The sequence below is a fragment of the Alligator mississippiensis genome, chromosome 12 (genome assembly GCF_030867095.1).
Source record: "Alligator mississippiensis isolate rAllMis1 chromosome 12, rAllMis1, whole genome shotgun sequence".
Taxonomy (NCBI): Eukaryota; Metazoa; Chordata; order Crocodylia; family Alligatoridae; genus Alligator; species Alligator mississippiensis.
Window position 1 is genome coordinate 39497772 of NC_081835.1, and position 14792 is coordinate 39512563.

General features: G+C 47.7%; 1 protein-coding gene across 1 annotated transcript in view; it reads left to right on the plus strand.

Annotated features, from left to right (window-relative positions):
- Positions 1-14792, plus strand: part of TWF2 (twinfilin actin binding protein 2) — a 113612-nt gene that overhangs the window by 25963 nt on the left and 72857 nt on the right. The window contains exon 2 of the mRNA XM_006270362.4: positions 10088-10165. Within this exon, the coding sequence (XP_006270424.1) occupies positions 10088-10165 (78 nt within the window). The remainder of the gene's footprint in view (positions 1-10087; positions 10166-14792) is intronic.

The following is a 14792-nucleotide window of genomic DNA, read 5'->3' on the forward strand; positions in this document are numbered from 1 at the left end:
CCAACTCATCTTTAGATTATTGATAAAGATATTGGAAAGAAAACCCAACCCCTGGGGCACTCCACTTGATACTGACTGCCAACTAGATGTTGAGCCATTGATCACTACCTGCTGAGTCAGCAATCCAGCCAGCTTTCTATCCACCCCTTGCAGTCCATTCATCCAGCGCATACTTCCTTAGCTTGCTTGTAAGAATGCTGAGAGAGATGGTATCGAAAGCCTTGCTAAAGTCAAGGTATATCATATCCCCTGCTTTCCTCACATCCACAGAGCCAGTCGTCTCATTATAGAAGGCAGTCAGGTTGGTCAGGCATGACTTGCCCTTGGTGAATCTATGCTGACTGTTCCTAATCACCTTCTTCTCCTCCAAGTACTTAGAAATGGATTCCTTGAGGACTTGCTCCATTATTTTTCTGGGGACTGAGATAAGGCTGACTGGTTTATAGTTCCGCAGATCCTCCTCCTTCCCTTTCTTAAAGATGGGCACTATATTTGCCCTTTTCCAGTCATTTGGGACCTCCTCCAATCGCCATCAATTTTCAAAGATAATGGCCAGCAGCTCTGCAGTCACATCAGTCAACTCCCTCAATACCCTTGGATGCATTGCATCCAGCCCCATGGACTTGTGTATATGTCCAGCTTTTCTAAAGAGTCCCTAACCTGTTTTTTCACCACTGACAGCTGTTCACCTTCTCCTGCAGCTGTGCTGCCAGGTGCAGTAGTCTGGGAACTGATCTTGCCTGTGAAGACTGAAGTAAAAATGGCATTGAGTACCTCAACCTTTTCCTCCTCATCTGTCACTAGGTTGCCTCCCTCATTCAGTAATGGACCCACACTTTCCCTGTACGTTCTCTTGTTGCTAACATAGAAACCCTTCTAGTTATCCTTTACATCCCTTGTGAACTGCAACTCTAATTGCACTTCGACCTTCCTGATTTCATTCCTGTATGCCCTAGCAATATTCTTATACTCCCCCACAGTCTTCTGTCCGAGCTTTAACTTCTTGTAAGCTTCCTTTTTGTGTTTAAATTTACTGAAGACTTCTCTGTTAAGACAGTCTGGTCACCTGCCATATTTGCTATTCTTTCTGCATGTTGGGATGGCTTGTTCCTGTGCCCTCAGTAAGATTTCTTTAAAATACAGCCAGTTCTCCTAGACTCGTTTCCTGCTCAGACTGGCCTCCCAGGGGATCCTCCCCATCAGTTCCCTGGGTAGCCAAAGTCTGCTTTTCTGAAGTCCAGGGTCCATTGTCTGCTGCTCTCCTTTCTTTCTTTTGTCACGATCCTGAACTCAGTCATCTCACGGTCACTGCTGCCCATGTTGCCATCTACTTCTACATCCCCCACCAGTCTTTCTCTGTTTGTGAGCAGCCAGTCAAGAAGAATATGGCCCCTAGTTGGATCGTCTTCATGTTGCCAGGCATTCAGCCAGGAATTTAGCTAATTTTTGCTACTACAGCTGCCATCAGCATTGTCTGTTTCACTGGATAATCCTCATCACTTCTATATTAGTTGCATTTACACTGGAAAACTGGTCTGTTGCCATGGAAATGACTCATAAGCACAAGATTATAACTTTAGTAGAGGATCAAGTAGACTGATGAAATGAAATGGGAGGGGGGAAAGACTTTCCAAGCACAGCTGTCTAATGCAGGGGTTCTCAACCTTTTTCTTCTCGAGGTCCCTCCAGCATGCTATGAAAACTCCACAGCCCACCTGTGCCACAAGAGCTGCCTGGCGCTCCAGCTCTGCTTTCATGACCCTGCCTGAGCAGCGTGGAGCCTCACCTGCCCGCCCACAGCACTGCCTGCAAAATAGAAGCTGTGGGGCTGGGTGGGGTGAGCAGACTTGCCTCAGCCCCAGGGGTCCAAGATGGCTCCTTCCTGCACTGGGCTAGGTGGACTTTCTGTAACTTGCTTGCAGACCCCCAGAAGGCTGCAGACCCCTGGTTGAGAACCACTGATCTAATGGACAGTATAATAGGCACCTAAGTGGATGGAGGAAAGAACTTGCTAGCCTATATAAAAGGAAACCATTCTTTGAAAAGGTTGATGTAGTATTGTTACGTGGTAAATATGTATGGTATTTTTGCAAAAGGATTCCATAGTGAAGATACCAGTTTCCCAGCAATGAGCTGTTAACTGCTGTATTAACTCAAATTTAAGATGACCCCCCCAATGATTAGAATCTATTTAAGGACGATTTATAATTCTGTTATAATTTTTTAGGTATTAGGGGTGCACCAATAAACATTTTCTTGGCCAATACCAATAACTGATGATTAACCAACAATATTGGCCGATGCCAATCTGGTAGCTGATATTTAGTAATAGTGCAAGGCATTTTAAACTACTGCCATAAACCGTTTTTTGTTTGTTTGTTTTGCATTTATTGCATGCACACACTCACTCCTCCTGTGCTGCTGGAGGGGCAGACCCTTGCATGGACAGTAACGCTGGGTCTGTTTGGAGCCCCAGATTATGCCACTTGACTCAGCACCAGCAGGCCCTGTAGAGCCAAGCTCCTGTGGCTGCCAGGGAGAAGCCGCATTTGCAAAGACACCTGGTCCCCCGTGGAGCAGAATGTCCCTCGTGTGGTCCCTTATCCTGCCTACATGCAGCCCAAGGTTTCTGTGGCAGCCCTGTGCTCAGTCCCCTGCTTTACGCACAGGGTTGCCATGGCAGCAGCAGCAGCAACAGGAGCAGTAACTGTCCCTTTGCTGCTGAGTGCAGCACCCTGTGACTACTCCCTGGCGCACCCCCTTTTCCCCCACTGCTTCCTGTGACCCGTAATCTGCCATGGGCTCAGGCTGGTGGCAGGGCATGGGAACTCGACTATGCTCACCTGGGTGTTCTGGGCATGTGGCAGTAATTATCAGCTCTACCACCATAAACAGTTGATAGTCGACAACGTAATTTCTCCTCTTTTTGGTGCCAGTCCGATAGCAAACAGATATATTGGTGCATCTCTACTAGGTATAGAATTTAATTATTGAAAGGTTGTCTTAAATTTGTCCCCCATCACTGCCACAGTAGGGAAAGCAGTGGCTGGGGGAGTCGGGAAGCCCCCTTACCCTCTGCCTCCCTCTCACTTCTTCCCTTGCAGCCTTTCTGTCCCCCAACGCTCAGCTCCCTACAGTCTCTTGCCCCTTCCTCCCTCTCCACTTCCACCCTTATCCTCAGATGCTGCTCAGGATCTATTCTTTTGTGGAAGTGCAGCTCCTGTAGGGCCATGCAGCATTTTTGGCACTGCTGACTGGCTGGGCAGTGGACTGAGTTTCCCTCTGTTTCTGTCCAGGGGGAATCCAGTCCAAGCTGGAGCTGTACTGCACCTGACAGTAAGGGGGGAAAGTAGAAGAGGGTGGGGCAGAAGCTTCAGAGGGCAAGTGCTTGTGTGGCTGGACCAGTGGAGGGCCCTATGTTTGATGTCACTTAACAATATATAGCAGTGATGTAGCCACTCAGATGCATAGCAGACCTTAATTGAGGAGATGCCTATGACTCCAGATCCTGATTTCCACTTGAAACTGAATTTGTTGATTACCTGTTATGGTGTCCAGTGACAAACAATGGTCACTTTTTCTGCACAAAGCTCATTCAGAACCTTTGGTGAATGTCATCCCTACTATGAATTTTATAGCAGGCTTACAGGTGTTTCCACAAATGTCTTGGGGCATGAGATGAGGGATACAGCTTTTACTGTTTGACCAAATATTTTGCACAACCCATTAGCATTAAAACAACTTGAATAAGCACAATGAAATTTTCTCATCCAAAGTCATAGCTTTTTTGGCAAATAGTACAATATGGCCATGGTTACAGGGCACAAAGTAGTGTTATATGGGCTATGGATTCAAGTGGCCTCGCTGAATGAGCTTCTCAGCAAGGTAAACTGTCCAGGTATGGCGCCATACAAAACACTTGTACTTGAGCTAGCTGAAACGTTCCTGTGTTGCTGTGCACCACTATACAGTGTTAATGTAAGTGACTCTTCTGAGCCAGTGGCACCTAATCTTTTCATCTCCTGAGCTAGATAGGTGGTGCCAGGTCCACTTGTGGGCTGGATCTGGCAAGTGGACTTGATCCAATCCACAGAGTCAGCACAGCCTGACTCCTCTCTGGCCAATCAAGAGGACAGAAGGTGGCTTGGTCCTGATCTGGACATGGGGAAGGGGAGGGCAGGGAGGAGGGAAGGGAGAACTGTGGTGGTGCAGCTGTGATCCAAGCACAGGGAATGAGTGGGAAGCAGCCTGGCCCTGATCCTGATGCAGGGAGGGAGGGGGTCAGGGTGCAGCAGGCCTAATCCAGAAGCAGGGGAGGTGAAGGCAGGGAGCAGCCTGGTCCTGAATATATGTGAGAAGGGGTGGGGAGCTGCCTGGCCCCAAAGTGGATGTGGAGTGGGAGTGAGGGCAGGGACAAGACTGGCCTCCTAGCTTGCCTAAAATATTTGTTGTGGGGACCCCATACTCCTAGTCATAACAGGTATATTGTTGTCTCTCTCATTCTAGTTCAGGGGCAGTCAATTATTTCGGCTGGAGGGCCACTTGCCAAGCTTTGGCAAGCTGTTGAGGGGTGCAAGGGTAGCCCTGCCCCTGGACAGGTGCCCTGCCCCCAGTCACTATCTTGGAACCAGGAGGCCTGACCTTGACCCCCCCAGAAGTACTCCTTTTAGCAAGGGGGTTTGCCATCTTGGAACCAGAAAAATATCAAATTCTATTCTAAAAATCAAACATCTACTATAACATTAATTAATTTGATTTAAAAAAAAGTCCTTTTTTACATGTGTTTGTGTAGTGTACATAGAGTTGATTGTATAATAGTTTAAAATGAAGTCTTACTCTTGTATATTATATGGGGGTATAGGTGGGTTGGTATAGGTTTGTGGGGAGCTGTGGATGTATGTGTGGGGTTTGTTGGGGTGGATAGGTATGGGGGGTATTGGTGGGTATGGAGTTGTGAGATGTGGATATGTGGGGTGTGGGTGAGTATGGACTTTGTGGGGGGCTGTGAATGTGTGGTGGGGAGGGCGGCTTGGGAAGGTGGTGGCATATGTGGAAGGGGAGCGTTTGCCCAAATGCCCCCCCCCCCCATGTCACCTGCATAGGACACCACATGCCAGCTGCATAGCTAAGACCTCAGGACACAACAGGAGCCAGATCGGCTTGGCTGGCACTGCATGGAGCCAGCCGAGAATCATGGGGGCCAAGCCAGCTCCTGCTGAGTCCTGTGGTTCCAATGATCCAGCCAGGAACCATGTGGTGCTGGAGTGGCAGCAGGCAGGTAGAAAAGCAAGGAAATGGGAGTGGCAGGCAGGGGGGGCTAGTGGCAACACGTGTGAGCACAGTGACAGCTGGGTGGAAGCCCGGGGCTTGTTCTGGTGTCCTAGGGATAAGGCCAGCAGCGACAGGAGTGTGGGGTGAGAACTCCCGCTTGCTGCCACTCGCCCCCCCACACACACACCTGTGGCCGCTATTTCCCTGCTTTCCTGCTCGCCGCCCCCACCCACCCACCCATCAGCTGCTTCAGCACCACATGGTTCCTGGATGCATCATCGGACCACAGGACTCAGCAGGAGCTGGCCTTGCCTGGCTCTGAGGACTGGAGTGATCACTTGCAGTCCTCCCCTGCCTCTTCCCCAGCCCCACCCCCCTTTCTTACCTGAGTTTTCCTCTCTGGTGGAGGGAGGTGGAGAACAGCCCCAGGATCCCAGGCCAGAAGTTTCTGCTAGACAGAGGCTTCTGGCTGGGCATGGGGTGGGGTTGGGTGGTCCTTGCTGCTGCAGTTGCTGGGTCCTGCCGCTGGCTCCCCCTGGGTCCTACTGCACCTAGTGCCTTGTCATCTTTGACAGGCAGCCAGGGGCAGATAAAATATTAAATTTCTAAATTCTTTTAGGGGCCCTGCAGGCCATATATCCATCACACCAGGCCATTCTCCAGCCCGTGGGCCATATTTTGTCTGCCCCTATTCTAATTGTATTGTAATTATGGGGGTCTTCCCTATCATGTCACTTATCGCAAAACATAGTCAACTAACTTGTAATCAATCTTTAACCTAATAAAATAGAGTTACTCCAGTGGGATTGATAATCATGACTGTTGGCTACTGTTTGTCAGGATTTTGCTATTCTCAGCTATTCGTAATGTGCATATTGCACATCTATAACAGGTTGCAGGCCTGTAGTCTGGATCAGTTAGCTGGCAACAAGCCACCTGCCTAAAGGGCCTCAGCTGGCAGACAATCTGCAATAATGGGGGGAAGTTGACTGGCTGACAGAAATAAAAGGACAGGAAGTGTAAGTGAGAGAAGGAGGACCTGGAGAGGGGACGGTCATGTGGAGAACGAGGACTCCTCCAAGGAAGAAGAAAGATTACAAGGGTGAGAACTAACTCATGCCTGTGGATATTCATTCTTGATTGTTTTGTGTGTTCTTCTGAGCTCTGTGGTGCAGGTTAACCCAGGGCTTTGAAGTTTGGGTTGCTGGGCCCAGAGAGAGACTGTGTTGTTGGGACTAGGTTAAAGGTGTGTTTTGTTTTGGACTACTTAGGTTTTTGACTGAGCTCTGTGGAGCTGAAGAACCCCGGGCATTAGAGCCTGTGCTGCTAAGCCCAGACGGTCACTGTGTGGCTAGGACCAGGTTAAAGAAGTGGGTTAAAGGGTTGAAGGACTGATTTGTCTGGCAGAGCTAGGCTGACCCAGATATGGCTACAACACCATGTTGAGACAGAGTAAAGAAAGACTTTTGATACTTAAAACACAGAAAAAAAATGTATTGCGAAATTTCTGAGTGCGAGTCTTGCTAAGTATATGAAAGTTATATTACTGTACAGATAAAAAAAAATGTAGTTTCTTTCTACAGAAATTCCAAATGGTCATTATAAGAATAATAGATAATTCTGAAAAAATAATTACATGGATAAATAGTTCTGTAAATGGAGCGGTTGTTTTCCTGCCTTGTTGAGTCAAGAAACAATGAAGTGTATCACTTGACTTGAGGTGATATGGAGGGCTTAAGACAGGACTTTTATTTATTGGAGCAGATAATGCTGTGGTGTCGTGAGGGGCTCACACGGAGGGTGGGGTGCATGCACGTGTGGTCAGGGGCGCACATGGAGGACGGGGTGCGTGTGCACACAAGGTGAGGGAAGCACATGGAGGGGTGGGGGCATGTGCGTATGGTGAGGGAAGCACACAGAGGGGGGATGCACATGGTGAGGTGAGCACACAGGGGGGTTTGTGTGTGTGTGGCGAGGGGAGCACACGGGGGGGTGTGGTGGTGGGAGCACACGGAGGGTGTGTGTGTGTGGTGAGGGGAGCACACGGGGGAGGGGTGTGGTGAGGGGAGCATACTGGGGGGGTGAGGGGAGCACACGGGGGGGTGTGGTGAGGAGCACACGGGGGGGTGATGAGGGGAGCACATGGTGTGTGTGTGTGTGTGTGTGTGTGGTGAGGGGAGCACACGGGGGGGTGTGGTGAGGGGAGCACACGGGGTGTGGTGAGGGGAGCACACGGGGGTGGATGGGTGTGTGTTGTGAGGGGAGCACACGGTAGGGTGTGTATGTGTAGTGAGGGGAGCACGGGGTGGGGTGTAGTGAGGGGAGCACACGGGGTGGGGGTGTGGGTGTGTAGTGAGGGGAGCACAGGGCAGGTGTATGTAGTGAGGGGAGAACACAGGATGGGGTGTAGTGAGGGGAGCACACGGGGGGGTGTTTGTAGTGGGGAGTACACGGGGTGTATGTGTTCATAGTGGGGAGTCTCAGAAGCACCCCCCACCATAGAGATGCACCCATACCTGGCCTTGCACTGCCATACATGCAGATGTTCACAGCCCCTCCCACATCCACACCCCAGCCACCTTCCCCCATGCACCCCATACCCACTCTTACCTCACCTATCCACCCCCACATTAAACCTCCCCACATGCCCCTCCCCCACAGTTTACAAGAGTAAGACTTCATTTTAAGCTATTGTGCAGCCACCTCTGTGTACACTACACAAATGCATGTAATCGGCACATAAGTACTTTTTGGAATCAAATTAATTAATGTTGTACATGTTCGATTTTTAGAATATAATTTGTTAGTTTTGTGGTTCTGAAATTGCAAAACCCCTTGTTGAAAGGAGTATTTCTGGGGGCAAAGGGAGGGGCTTCTGGTGACAAAGGTTAGGGGTTAGGGTGCGGGACTTCCGGTCCCAAAATGGTGCCTAGTGGGTGGGGCTCCTGTCAAGGTGCAGGGCTACCCATGCGGCCCTCGGTAGTTTGCCAAAACTGGGTAAGCGGCCCTCCTCCCAAAATAATTGCCTGCCCCGTGGTATTGTATTTTCTCAATAACTAGCCTGGGACAAGTAAACTAGAATGTTCTTCCCGTTATTATAGGAAATATGTTGGACGCTTGGCTGAAAGCTGGCCTCCAAAATCTTTGCATGACCCTGACAATAGAAGAAAGTCTATCCAACCAGAACCATCCTTACTGACTCCAGGCAATTTAAGGGATTTATTCAAGGGTTGTTCTTGCTTCTAAAATCCTGAAGGGAAACTGCATCATAATCAGCCATTCTGGGTATAAAATACAGAGGATATCGAGTTTGTCACCTGCTTGTCTGGCCACTTTGGTAAAAGACTAGGACACAGGAAACCAAATGCTTTGAAAAAAGTGCAACTTTCCCATACCTTTCCAAAATATTCTCCTTTTCCATCTAGTTGTATCTTTGAGATGCTGTGCTAACAAAGAAATCTGGAAACGTATGAGCTATTGAATTAGCTTTTAACTGGAGTTTTTTAGTTTTATGTGGATCCAGTTTAAGAAGTGCTTCTGAAGGTGTGGACAGAAGTAGCCATTAAAATGTTTCAAACAGCCAGCTGTACAAACATACAGGCTCTTCAAAACATTCCTAAAAGTGATGAAGCACTCCAAAATAGTTCCCCTTTAAATAAGGTATTATTTTGAAGCATTCCAGTTCTTATTAGATGTAAAAGTTCTGACTACTAACAATTACTATCTCAGCTCACTTTCTAGTAAAACCAGGGTCGTTAATCTCAACCTTCACCTCTTGCATGCATCTCAAGTAGGTTAAATTAACCTGTTCTGAGCTCCATGATGCTGTAGCTAGAAGCTGTTGCTACCTAGCTAGTTCATGTAAAGGTAGTGTGGCTATTTCACCCTATGCTGCAGTCATGGGACTGGACTGGACTGGAGTGATTGCTGTTTGCACATGTTAGAGACAGAAAATATAAACGATTCCTATAAAGAGCCATAGGCTCCTCTGAGTGACAGATGCTACATAAACATAAGCTGCCATTTCACATTGTTCAAAAGACTGAGATATGATGTTATGGTCCTGCTGGGAGGCTGGGGAAACATCTTGGGAACTGCATCCTAAACTGGCTAGTGTCATTTACTTGTAACCAAAGTGGTTCAAGTTTTGGCAAAAAGTCTAGAAATGAGTACAGTACTACAGTTGGTGCTCCCACAAACAAATGAATCCAAGCCCTTTATGAGGCTGAACACAATTGTCCCTTCCCAGGGTTCACTGTAGATCATTCTTGAAGGTCACAGTGAGACAAGGGGGGGGGGCTATAGATTCAAAGCAGCTCTAATTTTAATTCCTGTAGGATTCTGGCTACTCTTGTAGCCAGCCTGCTGCTGGAGGTCATCTGCCTCTACAGCATTCAATATCCTAAGCAAACTGTAGCCTTGGCAAGTGTTTGAAAATACAAAGTTGTCTCTACCTATCGTTACTTCTTCCAGCCACTCTCCTCCTTTGCCTTACACACAAACCAGGATACTCTGTAAAGTCAATAAACTGTCACTTGAGCCTTCCCTCCCCACACCAGCTAAACTATCATCTAAAATTGGGTGATTATGTTCACCACAAGTATCAAGTTCTCTAGATCACATGTACTCCCAGCTGGTATTTAACTCTGTAACCTCTGGGAGATTCAGGACTTTTGCATAGATTGAGGAGCTAATGAAATCTGTTGTTTGCAACTTAAAAAAAAACATTTTTATCTTTCCTTTTTTGTTTTTGTTCAGAAAAGCAAAATAACACTTTGTTTATTAAGTCTGATCACAATGTTTCTGGTTCTTTTAGCTACCCCAGAGTTAAAGGATTTTTTTGCCAAAGCCCGGAATGGCTCCGTCCGTCTGATCAAAATTGTCATTGAAGATGGTAAGTTCTGTTTGATTATTGTTCTTGGGCTTGTTTCTCTTCCTTGTCACCTTCTGTCCCCTTCATGGTTGGGGCTACATGTACCATAACTGAAGAGGGCTTCTTTGGAGCCACCAGTAGAGGCTTGATAGGGGCTACTGGAATACAGCTACACAGAATGGGCTACCAGGTATGGAGCATGAAATGAATCCAGTTACAATGTTAAAGAAGCAGAATTCTTCCTTGTTTTTAGCAGTGAAACCTCTATGAGATACAATCTTGAACTTCTTGCTTCTGTTGGTGAGCGGTTATTAGCATGAGTGGTTCTGTCAACTTCAGCAAGACTACTTATGCAAGTAATGGCTTGCCAGTGGGAATAAGTTTCACAACTAATTTATCCTGATGGGATGATTGCTTCTGCTTTGCTGTTGCTGTTTGCTAGTCTTGTTGCATGTTGTATTGGTGCCATTTTTTGATCAAATGACTTTGTTGGTGAAGACTGTTTTCACCCATGGCAGTTAGTTAACTGCTTTAAACAAATATGTAATGATTCCCTTGCATGACCACCATAGTGATGGGCTCTACAGATACATTAAAGAGATGGGTAATAGCCTCCAGCGCTACAAAAGCATTTCTCAGCGATGGTGCATGGACAATTTAACATTGCCTTTTTAATAAAAGAGGATGAAAAGTGTATGTGTTCCTCATCCATGAGCGTAGTCCCCAAACTGGTGCTTGGCTATTTAATGGATGTTCTATTTTTTAAAACCTTGGAAGAGGAACACCTGAAGTGTCAACTAAAGTAATGCCCATTCTGTTTCTTACTTAAAAGCAGAGTAGGGTAATATGAAAAACTCCATCAGTCAGAAGCTCAGCAGCCTGAAGTAGACTGCTAGAATTCCACTGACGTCAGCAAAGCCCTGCAGATTTACACAAATTAAATATTTGGTCTAAGATTTTTAAGTGTGCATGTGGTGTTATTAAGCACAGGTATTGATTTGGACCAAATCACAGACTACAACTCTTGTCACAATTTTATATATGGCTGCCATATGCTTCTTCTTGTGCATTAGGACACTTTTCAGTACCTACTCCTTCCATTTTGAGTTTAAAGTGAGATAAGCAAGTTTAGTTTGTAGTCTGTTTTTGGCCTTTTGAAAATGATGGATTAAGCATTGGTTTGCCATTTAATTTGCTATAAAAACATCTCAGTAAGTTTTTTTTTGTTTTTTTTTTTGCCATGTTTGTGCCTGGCACATAGGTATCACTTTTTCTTGAAGCTTCAGTAATATAACCTATTAAAAAAATCTGTATTTCATCATTCAATGAATTTCCATTGGTCAGTGTTGGAGATTATGGGATGGAATCTATCCCAGCTTCAGCCCTGATCTACTAGTTTGGTGGCATGCTGGTGAGGAAGCCCTTCATCTGGCCATGATTTTGGATCCTTTGCTGAGGATGCTGCATACAGCTACCATAAACAGTTGTAGTGCTACTCATACTGGTGCCACCGAGCCTGTGAGTATGTTGGAGATTGTTCATCCCTTGCTGGAGCGCTTGATACTTCTCAGTGCTGAACTTCATCTGGTTCCAATCTGCCCAATTTACCAGCCTGTCTAGGACTACCTGTATCTGCAGCCTATCTTCAAGTGTGCTCATGCTCCCCCACTTTTACTGGTGGACTGGGCTTGGGATGATAGAGGAGGTTTGGAGGTCCCAGTAGTGCCAGAGTAGGCATGTGAGGCTTGAACCTGCCAGGGACAGGGTGCAAGGCTGTAGCCTGAAAAAAGTGAGAATGAGAGCCTGAAGCCCAGAGGGGCAGCATTGAGAGCCCAAGAAGAATGAGATCAGGGCTGGAACCCAGAAGTCAGGACAGGCGCAGTGGGCCCAGGGTGAGAGAACCAACAAAAAGGAAGGGATGGAGACTGAGAAGGCTCATACCCCTGGATTGGGGGCCAAGTGCCTACTAAAATCATTTAATTAGTAACATCTGTGAGGCATAGGCATAGCTATGAGGTTGAAGGCCATGAATAGCCCTTAAGGCAGTGGTCTCTAACTTTTTTATGGTGACGATCACTTTTTGGCACCCCAGGATCTACTGTCCTGCCCCCCACCTCCTAGGCAAGCTGCCCGAGCTCTGACCCCACTCACCCAGCCCAGCTCAGGCGGCAGGGGGCTTGGCTCAGCCCAGCCTCATGAGTCCTGCCGCTCCCGATCATGGAGCTTCTGACAGACTGCCAGAGGCTCTACAATCGACCAGTTGATTGAGATCAACTGGTTGGTGACCTCTGCCTTAAGGCTACAAGTACTTTGAGGGGCATGGGCTGGCAGAGAGGGCCCACCGAGTACAAATTAGGACTGAGACTACTGGGGTTCAGATGGGGCCTGCTGGTTGTCAGGAGAACTAAGGGCTCACTCTAGGACCCTTAGGCAGCCTCCCTTCCTAGCATTCAGCAGTTACATCAAGGCATGGCAGGTGTAAAGAATGGGAAAGTACTTTAGAGCCAGAGCAGGGCAAGGCTTGCATGGCTACCAGGAGGCATCACGGCCACTCCTGGAGCATGACTTGCTACACCATGCTTCGATGTTATGCTTTCTAGGCAACGTCCCTTGGAAGGGCAGCACAGAAATGGACTCAGAGTACATAATGAAAGACTGACTACTGCTGCCTAGGGCAAGAAGTGCAATTAACCATCATCATATTATACCAAGATACTCTTCTTATTTTCTATTTTAATAGAACACTCTCTTATAATTGCATCCTTTCCATCCTGAATAAAGGGATTAGTCCAGTGGTTCTCAACCTTTTTAGACTCAAGGCATCCCTCCGAAACCTTTCAGAATTCAATGGCATCTTCTTTAAAAAAAATATTGTGTGTGTGTGCGTGTAGAGGTGTGCATGCCTATACACGTGTGTCTGCGTACCTGTATATGTGTGTGTGTGTGTGTAAAGTGTGTAGAAGTGTGCATATGTAGAGGTATGTTTGCATACGTGCGTGTCTGTGTAGGTGTGTGCGTGCGTGTAGAAATGCGCGCGCACGTGTGTGTGTGTTAGTTGATTACATAATTATAATTATATTCTTCCCTTTAGGCCACTGGCAGGGAGTGCTTCCTTAGCTGTGTCTGGCCTGGCCCAGCCGAGTGTGTTTGCTTCCAATGCAGCATTAGACTCCCCCCCCCCCCCAACAGCTCCAGGTCACTGGTGGAGAATTGGAACTACAGGGGCACTGTCTTCTTTTAGTTCCCCAGAGTGATTCTCCCCTGAGCTCCAGGCCTGGGGACCTATAGGACAGAATCTGGGGGTGTCCAGCCAGCAGGGATGAGGTACTGGGCTACACGTGAAGCATGTGGGGAATGTTGAAGGGTCAGGAGGGAACCGGGGTGTACAACAGGACACATGAGGCCTGGGAAGGGGAGGACAATGGGAGTACTACTGCACCATTCAGTACTGCTGCCACAGTGTGAAACTGCTCTGCGTGCCTTCATTTTTCAGGCGGCACATTGGAGCCAAACTAAGTGTCTGCAGTAGAAAGGTCTGCTTGCCTGCATTACATGATTCAAGCCACACATTGCTGCTCCTACAGGTTTTCCAGGTTTGGCTCTAACAAACCTCCTGAAAACTGAACAGCATGACACAGTTGTACCTGGTAGCAGTGGCATCTGTTTCCAGGCTGCTGCCATGGTGCCTTGCATGCTTCAGTTTTCAGGATGCATGTCAGAGCTGTGCTGCAAAGAGCTGCTGCAGAAAGGCACAGCGGCCTGCATAATATAATGACCCCAGTTTCAGAAAGTGTGACCAAACACTTTTTTCCAAGAGATTGGTGGAAGCTGTGGGCACCTAACACTTGTGAAAGCAAGGCCTTAAATTTTTATCATGGCTTCGCAATTTGTAAAATAGAGAAATTTGCCAACCTTGTAGCCAGGTAAGAATAATTCATTAAGTTGGAGCACATAATCAATTGCAAAGTATCCTGATTTGGTCATGGCTTATTTGCAGCTGGCACTCTTCATGAGGTATGTTAGCCACCATTCATGGGAACATCACAGCACAGGCTGATTAGGATATAATCCTCTACATGATATGCTGCTCTAGAATTTGAGGATGCCATGCCAAACTGGGTAGGAGGAATTTGATTGCGAGCTCCTTTTATCTGAAAGTAAAGCCTTCTCTTTCTTTTCCTAAACTGTCTGGAGGAATCTTGCTCTGCTGCTTTTGAGATAGGTGTTGTATATAGCATGAGTTCCCTATATTGGCATAGGTGGTGGAAGGCCAGGGTTAACAGGGCTTAGCCTCCACAAATGCATGGTAGCAGTGGCAACACAGGGCTGCAGGGCAGCCTGGGCACAGGCTCCGGGTGGCTGCAGCAGGGGATGTGCGCAGACACAGAGCACAGCCCATCACAGCAGGCAAGTCTGTTTGGGGGGGGGGCAGATTGAGGCCCCCACAGTGAGGGAGGGAGTGGGCAGGGGCAGTGGTAAATGGGGCCTGGGGCGGGTCATGGGACAGTCAGAGCCTGGGCTGCTCATCCAGGGGCGTGGGGGGGCTTCTCCCACTGCATGCACCCTGGGAGAGTCATGGGAGGTATGTGCCCCCCAGATTTGTGCGTGGGGTGGAGGTGGGCTGCCGCTGAAGGCTAGGGCTCTGTAG